The sequence below is a fragment of the Tursiops truncatus genome, chromosome 13 (genome assembly GCF_011762595.2).
Source record: "Tursiops truncatus isolate mTurTru1 chromosome 13, mTurTru1.mat.Y, whole genome shotgun sequence".
Taxonomy (NCBI): Eukaryota; Metazoa; Chordata; class Mammalia; order Artiodactyla; family Delphinidae; genus Tursiops; species Tursiops truncatus.
Window position 1 is genome coordinate 46261476 of NC_047046.1, and position 18442 is coordinate 46279917.

General features: G+C 41.4%; 1 protein-coding gene and 1 non-coding gene across 9 annotated transcripts in view; both read left to right on the forward strand.

The window, feature by feature from the left end:
* The window catches only part of DSG2 (desmoglein 2), a 63328-nt gene that overhangs the window by 3451 nt on the left and 41435 nt on the right, over nt 1-18442 (forward strand). For 3 of the 8 annotated variants that reach the window (XM_073790635.1, XM_073790634.1, XM_073790636.1), the window contains exon 4: nt 2861-3987. In XM_073790635.1, coding sequence (XP_073646736.1) covers nt 3973-3987 — 15 coding nt within the window. In that variant the 5' untranslated portion in view covers nt 2861-3972. Of the gene's footprint in view, nt 1-2860; nt 3988-12081; nt 12721-18442 lie in introns of those variants that run through there. The other 5 variants (XM_019930446.3, XM_033837646.2, XM_019930448.3 and 2 more) reach the window with 5 other exon arrangements.
* Nucleotides 5236-5342, forward strand: LOC117307749 (U6 spliceosomal RNA). The gene has a single exon (XR_004521628.1). It is a non-coding gene; the product is annotated as a U6 spliceosomal RNA (small nuclear RNA).

Below are 18442 nucleotides of genomic sequence, written 5' to 3' on the forward strand. Positions count from 1 at the left end.
TCCTCAGAAGATATTTTATGGCTGCTAATGTTTGAAATCTAAGTTGATTTTCTAACTAGCCACTCTTTCTATACACATTTTCTTGGACCCTGGAACTGTCCTCTTTGTGCTGGTCTTTGAATATTCTTTTGAATTGCAAACCAACAACAAAGGCATATGCTGTCAGGATGATCCAAGACCTTCTCTATGCAACACTCTCCCAGGGCCTCCAGAACAAGCCAATGCATGCTATTGCCACCTTTGCCAACTCTAGCTAGGGAAGGATGTCTCCACTGAAAGAACAAATCAGGAGGTGTTATTGAATATTTTGATAGGAAACTGTGAGCTGTCAGGCAAAGAAAACCTGCTAGTTTGCATAAAATGAAAACTTACTACTGGAGGACCTAAGAGAAAATTTTTAAATTTCATTCCATCTGTTAGTCAATCAAAAATAACTGTATATTGGGCTTCCCTGGTGGCGCAGTGATTGAGAGTCCGCCTGCCGATGCAGGGGATACGGGTTCGTGCCCCGGTCCGGGAGGATCCCACATGCCGCGGAGCAGCTGGGCCCATGAGCCATGGCCGCTGAGCCTGCACGTCCGGAGCCTGTGCTCCACAACGGGAAAGGCCACAACAGTGAGAGGCCCGCGTACCGCAAAAAACAAAACAAAACAAAAAAACAAAACAAAACAAAAAATAACTGTGTATTATATTTTAATGACTAACAAAAGATAAACTTGAAATTTTTGTTTTGTTTTGTTTTTCAACTGTGTGTTTTAAATTAATGGTTAAGAGTTCAGGCTTTGGAGACAAAGTACTTGAGTTCAAATCCCAGCTTCACCATTTACTAGCTGTGTGTCTTTGGCAAGTTACTTACCTCTTTGCACCTCTCTGGATTATTGTTATAGAGATAATAACATTCCCTACCTCATGAGGTTTCTGTAAAGAAGTTACAAGAATGCACTTGGGACACAGCACTCATAAAGATTTGAAATAAAAATAATTATTACTATTTTTTCAATCTTTAAAATGAACTCAAAAAGTTGAGTGGTGACATACAAAACTACTGAAACCATACAAACTCAAAACATCTATATTATCCGATCCTAAGTCCTGTTTTACAGATGCTCAAACAGGCTGAAAAGTAATTTGTCCAGGGCTTCCCTGGTGGTGCAGTGGTTAGGAATCCGCCTGTCAATGCAGGGGACACAGGTTTGAGCCCTGGTCCGGGAAGATCCCACATGCCGCGGAGCAACTAAGCCCGTGCGCCACAACTACTGAGCCTGTGCTCTAGAGCCTGTGAGCCACAACTATTGAAGCCTGTGCGCCCTAGGGCCCGTGCTCCGCAACAGAGAAGCCACTGCAATGAGAAGTCCGTGAGTAGCCCGTGCTCGCCGCAACTAGAGAAAGCCCGCGTGCAGCAACAAAGACCCAATGCAGTCAAAAATAAATGAATAAATAAATAAATTTTAAAAAGAAAAGTAACTTGTCCATCAAAGGTAGAGTTAGGAATTAACTAGGCCAATTCTATTCTTGTGATTCCAAACTGCCACTGTAATATTTCTTTTTCACTAATCTTTTGCCTAACCACAGAACTTGTCCTGTCTACTCTACTCTGCACTGGAAATTCCTCTGAATACACAAGCAAATAGAGATGAATTCATTCAAATCAAATTGTGACTTGTAGCCAAACAAGTAATGAGAATTTGACCAGCTGACTGCAATATTTCAGTTGAGCTCCCTTGGAAAAGGACAGAATGGGAGGCTTTCTTACCCTAAGAGTTCTAACTATGTCATTTCCACCAAGTAAAATAGGGCAGCTAGGTGGCTCTGGGCAAAAAAAATAGTTACTTCCAAATTAGCATAAAAGGAATGATGCTACCGACCCAACCTCCAGTAGGATACGCATGTTAGGGAATGCTGGTAGAACATTAATTACTGTACAAAGAAAATGACCACAATTTACATCCAGTTTCTATAGGATTTATGGTGCCAAGTGAAAAGAAGTTTTATTTACAAAAGCTAGTGGACCCAACATAAAATAGAAGGAAGTTAAATTGTCTTTACCTTTGCATATTTTATTACCTTATTTCTAGAATAGGATACGCTTAATGTTTTCATAATCACTACTTCCTACTTCCTTTAAAAATCTGACCATAACTAGTTGATAAGTTTTTTAATTGATAAATTAATTCACAGCAAAGTATAAATCACAGAAAATGACTTATTCTCCTCCTTGGAGTATACACCTTTAATACTCAAATATCTGCAGTCTCAAAAAACAAAGTGAAATTTCATTATCATTAGGTCATAGGTCAGGAGGTGGAGTGTTTAGTGCACGGACACTTTCCTGTCAAATCACATATGTGGCACCTATCTGTCCATATAGGACCACGGATCACACCTGAGATTCAGGTTTCACATTCTGACCAATTGACCTAATGCATCTAGTCTCTAAGAAATAAAAGTAAATAAAATGTTCCATAGAAATTCCATCATCTTTTTATTCCTGAAGCCTAGAATAAAACTTGTCCTCTGATTTAAACAAAATTTTTGGTTTTAGATGGCTTATTCATACTTCTAAAGTGAAAATCCGAGTTATAAAGGACAATAAACCATACTCTACGGACTTGAGATTCCTATTATTGAAAATTCCAAGGTCCAAACAATGGAAACTCACAATGGCACTTTTATGAACCATAAAACAATTCTTCCATATGACCCTTCACATGGATTTTTCTTTGTTCAACAAGTTTTCCCTGTAATACTGCTCTGCTTAACTTGTTGTCATAAATTTACTGATTACTTCAGATGAATGTTCTAATCCTAAAGTTAAGCAAGAAGTACAAGGATACACTCTCTTCTTCTTTCATACCCACAGGAGAGTTAGTCACAAGAAGTCTTTGTTGGCTGACTTACCTTTATTGTAGCTGAGTCTGCGTGAAATGGGTGTGACTCTCTCCAAAGGTATGAATCATTCAGACATTGTTTCAGTAGAAGTTAAGAGAGGTCCACCTAAAAAAATGTTATAGCAAATTAGCAGACAATTCCCTTGTAAAATAAGAGGTCTGCTTTCAAGGCATATAGTAATGTTCATAATAAACACTATGATTTAAAAAAAATCTTTAACCACAAATGTCCTCAGACCAGCTGGTAAGGGTTACTGTGATCGTTAAAACTAAAGTATCAGGAGCAATTTTTTTCCCACTGCCTTTTTTGTATCACAGTTTTGCTTAACTCGTTTGATAATGTTTGAACATATTTCTGTCTAATAAAATTTCTAAATGGGAACTAGACGAGGTGATGAAACTCAAACTAGGTCCACCGCAAAAAAAAAAAAAAAAAAAAGTACAGTTCAAGCAAAACGGATTTAAGAACACTTTCCTGAAATGCTCACATACCTGGGACTTTTTTTTTTTTTTTTTTTTTTTTTTTGCGGTACGCGGGCCTCTCACTGTTGTGGCCTTTCCCGTTGTGGAGCACAGGCTCCTGACGCGCAGGCTCAGAGGCCATGGCTCACGGGCCCAGCCACTCCGCGGCATGTGGGATCCTCCCGGACCGGGGCACGAACCCATGTCCCCTGCATCGGCAGGCGGACTCTCAACCACTGCTCCACCAGGGAAACCCTACCAGGGACATTTTGATTTTCTTTCTTATGATATCTGAAAGACTGCTTCAACTCTCCTATTTCCTGGGTGTGTACAGATGTAACTGAGTTAATTAAATTATTATTTATCATATTAAAAGATTTTCAATTGCTTATACTATAAAAGTAAAGTTATAGAAGTAATTTGCATTTGTAATGTCAAATTTGGGATTCAAGAATAACAATATCATAACTTTTGCTCAGCAGGGTAGTAGTTCCCAATATTTCTTCTGTGTAGTACGTGTGACAAACGACATTCACAAGCTCACACCCTCCCATGGACAAGCTCACCCTCAGGCTCCATTTGCCTCCCCCGCTGGAATCAACCCTTTCTCCACCCAAGGGGGATGTCAAAAATGCAAGTAAGTAACATCATTAAGGAATAACTTTAAATGTGCTCTAATGATTTTAACAAGTAAATCAATCACAAATTTCAGAACTTGATAATTAATAAGCTACTGCATCGACTTGCATGGTACAAAAGTTTTTTAAAAACCACCAACAACGTTAGTTTTGAAAGTAAATTAAAATCAGTTAATTTCTTTGAATCCTTGTTTTTTCTTTAACATGGAAATTGTTATTTATTTTGAAATTTTGCTTCTCTCTACTACAGTATTTATAATCATCAGTCAGATCATTTTGAAAAGGTCTTTAAAGCCAGTATTTTACTTCCACCTTTGCTCTCCAAAGCCATTGCATCGCTTCTATATCACTTTTTCCTGATATGCAAGAATGTCACTTGTCTACGTGCAAATGAATGAAGTAACCGCCGAGAAACCGGTATTCTTTTCTGTCTTCTGAGGGGTTTTCTGGTGGATCTCCCTAGGCTCATTAGTCACATTTGGGTCAGCATGATGGTTTCTGTCTGACACTCTCGGTAAACACTCTTGTGCTGCCCGTAAGCCCTACAAGTCCTGTCACACAGTCCAGGGCTGCTATTAGCAACCAAACTCTCCTCCTCTCTTCCCCAGCCACTGCTACTTCCCTTATCTTTCCAAGAATTCCTATAAACAAACCCTAGGGTGAAATCAAAGCTAGAGATTTATTCTGAAATTTTTTTCAGAAAACGTAGGTGGAGAGATAAAATCAACATTGTAATGAATGCTAACTTTGTTCACCTCCAGAGGGAAAAGGGATTTTCCATATTGTTTATGGTTTCTGGTTTCGCACTTTGCTCCCCCTGTAAGGAAGGGTGTCTTGAAAAGGAGAAAGAACACAGAAATGTTCTCCACTGGCCTCTAAACGCCTCAAACTTTATACTGTTCGGGAAGCCTTGGCAGGCCCACCTGTGATAAAATTGTGAGGTAGGGGGATTTTGTCCACAGTGAAGCAGGCCTCCCAGCACACCCACACCTCAGTTTGGTGACATTTACTCATGTCCTTCCAGGAATATAATGCTCTCTTCTCTTTTCCCCTTTACCCTCATTTTACACACACACACACCTATCCTCCAAAATAACCTTGAAAATATTGGGTTGGCCAAAAGGTTTGCTCGGTTTTTTTCCCTAAGATGGCTCTAGTAGCACTTAGTTGTCTTTAACTTCATTGAAACAATTTTGTTAGATTGTGTGTGACAGCTGTCGTATCAGCGTGCATTTAAAAAAACACTTGTGCTCGCTTTGGCAGCATATATACTAAAATTGTAACAATACAGAGAAGATTAGCATGGCCCCTGTGCAAGGATGACACGCAAATTCGTGAAGCGTTCCATATTTTTTGATTCACTTTGTTATACGGCAGAAACTAACACACCATTGTGAAGCAATTATACTCCAATAAAGACGTTAAAAAAATTAAAAAAGGGGCTTCCCTGGTGGCGCAGTGGTTGAGAGTCTGCCTGCTGATGCAGGGGACACGGGTTCATGCCCCAGTCCGGGAGGATCCCACGTGCCGCGGAGCGGCTGGGCCCGTGAGCCATGGCCGCTGAGCCTGCGCGTCCAGAGCCTGTGCTCCGCAACGGGAGAGGCCACAACAGTGAGAGGCCCGCGTACAGCAAAATAAATAAATAATTAATTAATTAATTAAAAAATTAAAATAAAAAATTTAAAAAGACTTATCAAAATTGGTGAATTTTTGTGTAGCCATTTCATTATTGAAGGTGGAAGAAAAAAAGCAACATTTTTGGCATATTATGCTTTATTATTTCAAGAAAGATAAAAACGCAATCAAAAACGCAAAAGATTTGTGCAGTATATGGAGAAGGTGCTGTGACTGATCGAATGTGTCAAAAGTGGTTTGTGAAGTTTTGAGCTGGAGATTTCTCACTGGATGATGCTCTACGGTTGGGTAGACCAGTTGAAGTTGATAGTGATCAAATCAAGATATTAATTGAGAAAATCAACGTTATACCACGCGGGAGATAGCCGACATACTCAAAATATCCAAATCAAGCACTGAAAATCATTTGCACCAGCTTCGTTATGTTCATCGCTTTGACGTTTGGGTGCCATATAAGTTAAGCGAAAAAACCTTCTTGACCATACTTCCACATGTGATTCTCTACTTAAACTTGATGAAGACGTTCCATTTTTAAAACAATCTGTGACGGGCGATGAAAAGTGGATACTGTACAATAACGTGGAACAGAAGAGATGGTGGGGCAAGTAAAATAAACCACCACTAACCACACCAAAGGCCGGTCTTCATCCAAAGAAGGTGATGTTGTGTGTACGGTGGGATTGGAAAGGAGTCCTCTATTATGAGCTCCTTCCAGAAAAGCAAACGATTAGTTCCAACAAGTACTGCTCCCACTTACACCAATTGAAAGCAGCACTCAATGAAAAGCATCTAGAATTAGTCAACAGAAAATGCATAATCTTCCTTCAGAATAACTCAAGACCACATGATTCTTTGATGACCAGGCAAAAACTGTTACAGCTTGGCTGGGAAGTTCTGATTCATCCGCCATATTCACCAGACATTGCACCTTCGGATTTCCATTTATTTCAGTCTTTACAAAATTCTCTTAATGGAAAAAATTTCAATTCCCTAGAAGACTGTAAAAGGCACCTGGAACAGTTCTTTGCTCAAAAAGATAAAAAGTTTTGGGAAGATGGAATTATGAAGTTGCCTGAAAAATGGCAGAAGGGTGAATACGTTGTTCAATAAAGTTCTTGGTGAAAATGAAAAACGTGTTTTATTTTTACTAAAAAACCAAAGGCACTTTTTGGCCAACCCAATATATTCACTATTCTTTCATTCACATGTTCCACTAGTATATAATGAAGACCTACAATGGATCAGGCACTGTTTAGGTGCTGAATACATAGCAATTCATAGAGAAAAACACCAGCCCTCATGAAGTTTACATTCTAATGAATGGTGACAGATAATAAGTAAATGCACAGTCTTTTAAATTGTGATGTGCCAAGAAGAAAAATGAAGTGGGAAAGGGCGATGGGGAGCCCTGGGGGTGGGAACAATTATAATTTTTATATGGGTGGTCAGAGAAGATCTCACTGATAAGGTAATATTTGAGGGGAAAAAAGTGAAGAGTGAGGAAACCTGGTACATGTCTGGAGCAGAACCTTCTCAGGAAAAGGAACAGAGAGTACAAGGACTCTGAGGTGGAGCATGCTTGGTGTATCTGTGGTGTCATGTTGTGATGTAAATAACTGATAAGAGATTAGCATGCCACCCTCCCAGGAATATGCATGTATCAGCCAAGGGAACCTTCAGCTCAAGGATTTCAGACCTTAGTCAGTAGGAGGGAGAGGCATTCTGATGGGCCATGAAGACCTTGCTGAGGTTTTCTAGACAATCGTTGCTTTGCACACACCTCAATTCAGCATTATTGTAGCCTCGTCACCTTGTAAAACTAGTGTATGATTTATTTCGAAAAAGAATCTCTGACGATGTTGGTTCAGCACTCTACTTAGACCCAAGGATAGACAATTCTGTTTTCTTTGCTGAGCCAAATCTCATTTTGCAACTGTAGTGTCTTCCTCTAATTCTCTGGTCTGTGAACACTGCTGACAATTTCATTATTTTGGTTCGGGACTTTGCATCTGAGGAGTCTGTCCTCATCTACAGACTCACGAGGAGGAGCCTCTGGGAAACAGCTCAGCTAGAGCCTGTGACTCACTGCGTGCGGCTCTCTATCAGGCAGGGTGTTGGCGATGACTGTTCACCAAAGATAAGCTGGCTTCTTTGTGCTAGACCACGGGGCTGGCAGTCTACTGGGTTTGATTATTACTCTGTAAGTTCTAGCTCAGAAAGGTAGCAAAGCTTTTCCCACCCTGTTGTTAGAGGCCCCACCCCACAAATCAGCCAGTGCTGTTCTCTTACTGCCTAAGGCAGAGGCCGCTCTTGGCCCAGCTAACTGGAGAATCCATGAAAATTTCAACATCCTGACACCTAGTGTCTGTGATGTCCCTCTTGCCTTGGCCTCTATGGAAAAAGACCATGATTCCTTCTCCAGGACAAAGGGGAAGGATGATCCTCTCCCATTTCTCCACTCCTAGTGTGATACACTCTCTTCTCAACCTGACCCTGAACTCCTCCAGCTTTGCCTTGTCCATGTCCTTCCTGCCACATTCAACTCCCGAGATACTATATCCCAGACACTTTGACCTCTTAATTATCAGCCAGGCCACTGTGAAACTCTGACTCACACCCACCATCCGCTACCCCTCTCCAGCTCTTGGGCTGCAGTATCGTTGGGGGAAACAGACAAACACCCACCAACACACGTGCATGTGTGTGTGTGCACATGTATGCGTGTGCATCTCACACACACACACACACACACACACACACACACACACGATCCCGGACCAACATTTTCTGACCAGATCCACTATTAATCCATCCAGAGTGGATATTTCAAACACCTTCCCCCTATAACTCTCCTTTTCCACTTGTAATTAGTTCCTTCCATGTGGGCTTGGTTCAACAAACCTTTTTTTTTTTTTTTCCTTTAAGGTAAAGTAGCTTTATCTTTTCTTAAAATTTAATTAATTTATTTTTTATACAGCAGGTTCTTATTAGTTATCTATTTTACACATATTAGTGTATATATGTCAATCCCAATCTCCCGATTCATCACCCCACCACCCCACTTCACTCCACTTTCCCCTCTTGGTGTCCGTACGTCTGTGCTCTACATGTGTCTAACAAATCTTTATTGATCATCTAATATGTGCTGGACACGAGGGGCTGGGCCCACTATGAATATGATATGGCCTCTGCTCTTAAAGAAGTAACAATCTTGAGAAAGGAAAACAATTGAAGTAGCAGACAGGAATGAACTAACCATAAACCACAGTGTGACTGCTGCTATGTAGGTTGTGTGAGTCACTTTGAACACAGCCACAGAGAATGAAAGGAAAGTTAAGTACAATAATTGGAGAGAATGCAAAAAGGAGAATTGAGGATGACTCTCAGGTTCCTGGCTTGGGTGACCAAGTTGACAAGGCATATGAGGAAGTAGCAAGCTTGAGCTGGAGAGGTATAGAGGGATAGGGAAATCTTTTTTGTCAGTATGCTGAATTTGATATCCTTACAAAAGTATTATGGTAGTTCGATGTCCCTATGAAATGTCCAAATGGTAATGTCCCATGTTAGAAGCTCAGAAGAGAAAACTGATGGATCTGCACAATGGGAGTGGCTACAGAGTCGTGCTAGGTACCAAGTAAGAAGAAAAGATAGAAAGGACTCAAAAGGCATAAACACTTAACAGGTTGGCAGAGAATAAGAAATGTATTGAGAAAGAATAGTCGAAAAGAAAGAAAATTAGGTGACTTTCTGCCTCCTAAATCTACCTGCAAATATGTTCTCATTTCAAACTACTTGCTGGACTTTTCTCATTGGATATTGCTCTAATATCTCAAATTCAATTTTCACACACACACAAAAGTCTTTACTTCTGACTTTCCTGTTTGTGTCAACGTTATGAAAAAAAAAATGCTTTTTTCTCAGATAAATCTGAAACCCCTGACTCTTCACCAACAGCCTTTATGCTTTGAGTTACTCAGTCCTCACAGGTTCAATGTCTCCTTCACAACTATTCATCCTTTAAGAATCAGCTCACCACACCACTCCACCCCAACCTCACGGTCCAAAGCATGAGTTAGGTACTCTCTTCCCTACGTTTGCTTTATACCGTGCAAACAGTTCTACCACTGCACTTATAACAGTCTATGTTAGGTATAGCTATACTATTTCATAAGCATCTATTTTTGTTTCTTGGATTACTTATCTTTGTATTGACAGTAAAATGCAAATTAAGTATTTGGTGAACAGAGACAAACTAAATGTTGAACAAATGAGTGGAACTAATCCAGAAAACAAACTCCTCCTCTCTTCGCCCTTCTCCCTTGACCTAGATACGTGTCATAGTTTTTCCTGTATCCACATATCCTTTATTTTTTTCATTTTTTAAATTGAGATATAGTTTATGTACAATATTATACAAGTTACAGGTGTGCCATATAGTGATTCACAATTTTAAAGGTTATGCTCCATTTATAGTTATTATAAAATATTGGCTATATTCCCTGTTTCACATGCCCTTTATTAATCAACATTCTATGAGAAAGCTTCTTGACTGTCACAACCAGTTTTTGTTGGTCTTTATGAAAACTTTTTTTTAACATTTTTGTTTTAGATAATACTAAGAGATGATTCTAATAAGCTAATCACCTGTGTGTACATGTGAAACAAAGTATGCTGGGAAACATAACCCAGATAGATATTTTGAATATATCTAGATGTTAAAGCTAATTATTTGCACAAAGTATGTTTTTTTAACTGATGCATTATAAGTACGTGTCTTAAAAGTACATTTACCATAATGTTCAACAATTTAGGGGGAAAAACCTGCAAGTTAAACCTTTCACATCTTGTTAACACTTCAATTTACTTTAAAGCAATCAGCACTTCATTGGGAATGGCATTTGTTCTTGTGCAAAGAGATTTATGAAATAGATTGACTCTCATGCCAGCAGAAAAAAGTCAGGAGCTAGAGAACTAGCTGTGTATGATGTGACTTCCAACAAGTCCCTTCAACTCACTGAGTCATAAGTTTCAGAAGGAACTAATTCAAGAATGACATACTATGGCATTGGATTGTACACGTATTGACATCTTCTCTCAAAGCCTTACAATAAAAGTCTTATAGAGGAATACTTTCCTGAAATTGCCTTTGACAGCCTCCAGGGGAGAGTAAATAATCCAACAGAAATAAAATCTGCATTAGCTTTTCTCATTCCGGAAGCTACAATTATCTTCATTACTAAACAGAGATCAAACTCTAGATAATGAGGCATAAATACTTGCCTATAGGAGTCAGTTGCAAGAGCACTAATTTTAGGTAGGATTCCAGGGATGATTTGTGAGTGTTTTGGTAAAGCCTGCCTTGTTTAATTAGTAGCTTTCCCAGCAGTGATGGGGAATGAGAATTATCACCAACGGTGCTACCAACCACACCTAACTCAAGAGAAAGGAGTGGAAACTAGAAGACATTCTTCCCTCCTGACTCAGCTATGTAACCAACGTTTATTGAGAGTCCATCATGGGACTCAGCACTGTTCTAGTCACTGGAAACAGTGGGAAACTAAGCAGACACTCCTCCTAGATACTTTGTCCTCAGTTTAGCCACTGATACTTAAGTAACACTATGAGAAAAGTCACTCTGCATTTACTCCCTAAACAGAGGAAAATGTGGTTCTCAGCTCAAAGAGGTCCCTGGCAGCTTAGGAAGAAAGGGACTAAGGCAGAGATGGCCATTGTACTGGATCTGGAAAAGTGGCAAGATTAGAACTGGGGAAAGAAGGGTAGGAGATACTGGGGGAGGGAGAGGAAGGCACTTCTAACTACAAAAGGAACTCTACTATTTTGGCCAACTCTGATGCCAAATGTCTGGTTCTAGTAGCAAATCAACCGTTTATTCATTTATAGGCTCTTCCAATACTTCATTGTCAATAATTAGCCTTTCTTAGAAGTTTCCTAATCTGTTGCTGATTCTAGAGTTTCTGTTTTTTTCGAGAAGAATCCAACTTAATATTTACACTTGCAAAAATAATAACACCACCACCATTTGTTGAACCCGGATGTGCTAGACACTACAGAACCCATCATACAGATTTTCTGATTTAATCTTCACAACAGTCCTATTTGTTGGATGCCATTAATCCCATTTGACAGATCTGTAAACTGAGGCACAGAGTGGTTGTCCAGGTCACACAGCTAAGTAACTATTGCAGAGAGGATTCTGACCTCTAGTGACACTTTGTGTAAGAGATTCTGTAAATCATATGGAAGCGTATATGTTTCCCTGAAGCCCTCTAGAGTTTTCTGCCAGTCGAAGCTAGTTAACAAGGGGCCGAAGAACTGTCCATTTGGATCATGTGTGATTCTTCTAATAACGGCTTCCCCTGAGCCAGACAAGCGGCATACCTGTGGAAAGCACTGAAGGGGCCAGGGGAAGAGGTGAGAAGCCTTCGCGGAGATAACCACCCGAAATCCTGCTCCAGAACCTTCGCTCCCGGAGAGCGGGCCACACGCACCCGGCCGCGGTTGAGGACGCGGGTCCGGGCGTCACTCGTCTTTCTGCTCCGCGCCACCTGGGCCTCGCGTACAGTTACAAAGCACTGGACCTTCCGGCGGCCTCGGGCGGCCGGGCCGGCTCACTGGCCGCCGCGGGCCTCGGCTGCAGAGCCCGGCCACACTCCGGCAAGAGCGGGTCGGGGAGGGGAGGACGACGGGGCGGGGCCTGCCACTCCAAGTCCCCATGCCGGGGACGTCACGGCTCCAGGTGCGTGTGCGTGTGCGGCGCGGGGCGGGAGTCCACCGTGCGCCTCCCTCCTCCACGCAGGTCCCACCTCAGCGCGAGCAGCTCGGCCGGGCTCCGGGCTCCCGGTTCCGGGTTCCATTTTCTCGCGGAGGCCACACCTGGAACCGCGCCTTTGGGCAGGGCCGCGCAGCCGCCGCGGGGGAGGGGACCCTCGGGGCGGGGGCGCCGGGGAGGAGCGGGCGCGCGCGCGCGCGCGCGCGGAGACGCGGGGAGCCGGCGGCGCCGAGTGGTGCTGGTGGCCCGAGACGGAGCCTGCGACGGGATGGCGCTGGGCGCGGGGGGTTCGCTGCTGCTTCTCCTGGTAAGTGCGGGGAGCAGGGGCGCGGAGCCTCGGGCGGGCCTGGGCAGCTGCGGGCGCCCGGCCCGCGCCCCGACCTGCCCGCTTCCGCCGGGCAAGCATCGGCCCGCCCGGCGCTCCCTCTTTGTGCCCGGAGGTGGGAAAGGGCCGAGCAGGCGGAGGCGAGCGCGGACCCTGCGGCTCCGCTGGGAAGGAGCGGGTGTGGGAAGCTGGCTGAAGTTCCGTTTTTCTTACCGCCACGCGCAAGCCCTGGCGCGTTTCTGTATCTGCGATCCGCGGGTGTAGTGAGCCCTGGAGCGGGGACCTTTCCTGGAGGTTTGTCCGGAGGTTTGTCCGGAGCTTTGTCCGGAGTCTCCTCAGACGGCAACATGGAGGCGGTGGGAGCAGCGGCCGCGCCTCCTCCCCGGGGCTCCCGCCACCCGGGCGCGGCAGTGACCTGGGGAAACACCTGTATTCCTAGACTGCAGGAAGGGGCCCCAAATAGTTTCTTTAATGTATTTTACAAAGTGTAATTTTTTGGTTAAAGCCACGTTACTTTTGAAATCACCCACATATAGTCTGAACTTAAAGTTCCCAAAGTTGGTGTTTTAAAACAGTCACCTAGTATTAAAGGTAATGAACATATGTAATAGTTTTAAGATTTTTTTCCTTTTAAAAGATTACACAAAATCGATATGCAGCGCCACAGTCAAACGGGATTTTCAGAGGTTCTTAAAGGAACTGGCAAACAGTGTTCCATCTCTCGATCTGCATTTCTTATGCCTGGCTTCTACATTCAGATGGGGTTTTAAATATGTTTGTTTTGTTTGTTAAAGGAATTGTACATAATTAAGAAATGTATCTGCTTTATAAGGGTTTGCTAGATGGGTTTTGATAAAATGACAGTTATCCTGTTCATATAGGCGTGCATTCACCTTCCAGAGACTTAACTGAACAGGTATGTTCACAGAGATTAGGTACAAAATCATACTGCTTTCTTATATAATGGTGAAAATAAAAACTACAAGTACATTCTCTGTATTGAAAGCGCTAACTTCCGAAAGATTGCCTTCTCTCTATCCCAGAATTACAATGAAAGAGGGAAAATATTTTTTTTTCCTATATCTCACACAGGAAGAAACATGACTAATGAAATCTAGGGATTTCAGTGAACTCTCACTTGCGTGCTATTTAGGACCTGCGGACCTTTGGCACACCAGTTAATTTTCATGCTTTTTATCCATTTCATTTTGCCTAAATCATTGAGGTAATTTTCAATTCAAGTTTATTTTGTTAATAAAACTTTTCAAAGATAATTTGTGGTTTCCTTTTTGGCCTCCAGAGTAGCAAAGCAACTAGTTCCCTCATCATGGTACTTCCATCCTAAGGAGATTACAAAACTAGCATAGCACCTAGCTTAGTTTGAGGGTTAAATATAAAATCCTAGAAAAGAAATTGCCTTTGTTCTCAAGTGATATAACAAGCAGGCCAATTCAAGTACATTTACAGAGAAATAGGTATATAATTTAGGCATAATTTTTACTTTATCAATTCAGTATTTTTACTTTATTGAGCAGCGATTGACTGCTCCTTTGAAAAGTGATTCTAACTAACTGAATAAGCAAAATTCTTGGACACTTCTTTGTATTTTCTGCAATACTTGCACGATATGTATTTTGAGTATGTTTATTTTTGGTCAAAGAACAGTGGGCATTTTGCGCACTGATGTGTTTGAAGTTGGAAGTATAGATTTTAGTGAAGAATATTTGAAAGCAGCTATGCTGACAGAAGTACTTCTCCAGGACACAGCTCTTTTATAGAAGGTAATAGAAATTGTAGTGCGTACGGGTCAGAGTTCAGTTGTAGATCACAGGATTCACTCTAGCTAGTTAAAGCAGGAAGATATTTATTTCAGGGCATTGTGTTGATTGCATCCGTGTGGCAAGGACTGAGGAAACACTCCATTTTGAGCTGTCAGTGACTTCAGAGCCATCCATCCCGCAGAGCCTAAGCCCTTAGGGAGCTGCTGCCTCTCCTGTGATCAGGAACCAACACTGCCACCCGGCAGTGTGGAAACGGCCATGATCAGGGTGCTACTGTTGCTGCCAGCTCCGGAACCATGCCACATTTGCTAGGATGCATACCAACGAAATGTACCAGGGCCCTGCATCTTGGTACCCATGAATCTAGTACAGAATCTACTAGATGAACACTAGAACCCAGAGTAAGATAGCTGCAAAAACCCAGCTCCATCCACATCTATGCTTGCCAGCAAGAACAGCAGACACGTAGCTTCTGCTTCACTTCCTTCTTTCACATCTCACGTAGATGCTGGTTGTTGAACCTAAATCACATTCAGAACGTTAGCTGCTGGGAGTCTGATATGTGGTCTCTAGGTTTCCTCTGAAGTTCACGGAGATAAACCAGAAGCGAGATGTTGAGTGGCACCCACATAGCTATCACACAGATAAAGCCAACTCTATCAAAATGGGAAATAGAGGTAATATTGTAAATAAAGTCAGAGAACCTTTCCTCACCAAGAGTTCCTTACCTGGCAATTACCGACTCCCAGATGGTCCATAGATAGAATTCAGAAGGTCCTTAGACATGGCTGGGAATAAATTACATACCTGTTCCCACTAATGTTTAACTGAAATTTAACATTTCTTTAAATTATGTGTAGGAAAGACACTGCAATAGCATAGCAGTACTTGTGACTTTAGACAATAGAATGCACAGATATTTTCACATAATACTATAGGTATCTTAAAATACCATTTTTCTCATCATTAATAGACTTTCTGCTATATTTTATTACTTAATGTGTTGATAATGAAGTACATGACATGACTGCATCACAAATTGGTGTTTTTTAAAAAATTCTGATAACTATTTCAGTGTAATTGAGTTCATTCATAATTCGATGTTTTTTATTTTATAAATTTAAAAACATTATTCTGAGAAGAGGTCCACAGGCTTCAACACCCTGCTAAAGAGGGCACTTGAAGAGATTTTCTGGTGGTTGCCTCAGTTTTGCCTTTGACTAATTAAGCTTGTCCTTCAAAATCAAACTACATTTTAAAGATTAAGTGGGAGCAAATTATACTGTGAGCGGTTGTGTCTACTCATATGTTAGTTTGTTAGGGCTGCTATAACGAAGTACCAAAACCTGGGTGGCTTAAAACAGAAATTTATTTTCTCACAGTTCTAGATGCCAGAAGTCTGAAATTAAGGTGTGGGCTGAAACCTACAGGTTTCCTTCCTTGCCTCTTCCTGGGGTTGGGTGGTTGACCACCAATCTCTAGGATTCCTTGCCTTGTCGGTACACACTCCAGTCCTCTGTCTTCACGTGGCATTCTTCCTGTCTCTTCATATCGACTTCCCTCTGTGCATGTCTGAGTCTGTGTCCAGATTTCACTTTTTCATAAAAACACTGGTCCTGTTGGATCAGGGCTCACACTAATGACATCAAACTTGGTTAAATCTGCAAAGACCCTGTTTCCAAGTAAGGTCACATTCGGAGGTACTGGGGGTTAGGACTTCAATATATCTTCTTTTGAGAGACACAATTCAACCCATAACAAGTAGGTTCAACTATCTATAAATTATCAACAACTTTGGAGTTATGCTTAAGGTTCTAATATGCAACTGGATAACAGATTTTAGAATAAACTCAAGTGTAAGTGAGATGGTAAATATTGAAACTTATAAGAATAATCAGTTACATTCAGGGATTTTAGAAATGTATGATTTCACATTTGTTTTTGTTTCTAAAAAATTAATAGGTAATGGGGAAATGGCAACTCTTAACAGAAGTTTCTTTAATTATAAACTTAGCGGAAAGTACTTTACAAAAAGACATGAGCATTAATTTCATTTACATTCTCCCTGATCATTAGAAATACCTGATGAGCTAAATTAAAATCTCAAGGTTAAAGTCCAGAAATGTATATCGATAGAAACGTCCCAGTTAATCTAATAATTAGATAGGTGTGAGAGAATTACCAATCTAAATTTTGCAAAATAGTTTATTCATGAATGAAGCATACAAATATTTATATGGAAAAGAAATTACACACTGAATAGGGGTTCATATTTTTAAAACCGCCAAATTGCAGTAAAAGTCAGAAAGCTTAATTGAAATTATAAATGAGCTTTAGATCAATTTTAGCATTTCTCAATCACAGCTTTTTTTCTGTCTTTCATTGTGCCACAGATTTTAACAGCTGATAACACTTTTCAAACATACAGTCCCCATATGATGCAAGATTGTTTTCTCAGTTAAGTTTACCTTAAAGTTTCAGATGTATACCACATATGACATTGCACTCTTTTTGTTTACTTCTAATTATTTTAAAATTTACTGAGATTTTTATCATATGCAAAGCTTGATGATTAGGGTGAAGGAAGCTGGAACACCAGGATTTGTACCATAGTCTAATGGTAAGATGAATGATGCCCACAAGAAAATAAACTAGGTAGGAACTAACCCCATATGACCACTATTTAGTGATTCCCTGCTCAGTTCTAAACCGTGTGCTAGACATTGGGAGACCAGTAAAAAGTCAGGTGGGTTCTGCCCTCATGGTGCTTACAGTCTAGTAAACAAGTAAATGGCTAAATTCCAAATGGGTGATGGTAAGAAGAGTAATGATAAAAGAACACACAGTGCCATGGAGCCTACAGAAGGAGCTCCAGCACTGAACATCCCAGCTAAGACCTGAGAGTAATTATAAATTAATGAGATGATATGAAGAGAAAGAGGGGGAAGAATGTTCTAGGTAGAGAGAAGAGCATATGCAAAGGCCTGAAGACAAGGATGCATGGTTCCTTGAAAAAACAGGAAGAGTCCATGTAGCTGGAACACAGTATGCAGAGCAGAACGACATGCTGAAAGATGTCTGCAGCCTTCTTGATACCAAGGGAAGCCACAGAAGGCTTAATTGACAAGTGAGTGCTTTTAGGGAGGTGTTCAAATCATAAAATGAAAAGATGAATGTTAGTTGAGTAGGTCAGGAAGGGGTGGAGAAAGAAGAGATGGTAGTCGACTGGGTACAATTTTGCCTCATTATTAAAAAACAAAAAAAACTTCCAGAATTTGGGATGCTGTGATCAAAGACGGCAGAAAAGCCCAGACAGTCCTGTGGAGGGAGGGTGCAGCCTGGCAGGAGGGTTGGTTTGGGAACAAGGGTTCTCAAGAAAATGTCGGGGCCCGGGGTGGGGGTGGGGGGAAGGATGTGAAAGGGGCGTTTTGATTGTCACAAGGTGCAGGATGCTACTGGCATTTAGTACTCCAAATGCAGCGTGGCTAAACCTCCAGCAACGAACAGAACCTTCAAGAAAAAATTGGCCACTCAGGAAGACTTTTCCTATCAGAAACGCCAATAGCTCCCCCGCTGAGAAATGGCGATAGGCAAATAGTGAGAGATTCTAATCAGGGATTCATCCTACTTACCTCTGTCTTTTTAAAATGCAAATATCCTCTCAGTTGATTAAGCCTTGATACATTCATTTATTCAGCAAGTATTATTGAGCACCTACTCTGTGCCAAACACTTTTCTAGGTCTTACCTCAAAATCGCACCTTCATGGGAATTCCTTTCATCAGCCTAGCAGGTGCTGCCTGGCTGAGGGAATGAGAAGGCAGATTTGGGCGGAGACGAGAAGAAAGAGGTCCCATTTCCCCTATTCTAAAATACCTCCATCCCACTACTCTTTCACGTTCCCTACGATACAAACTAAAAATA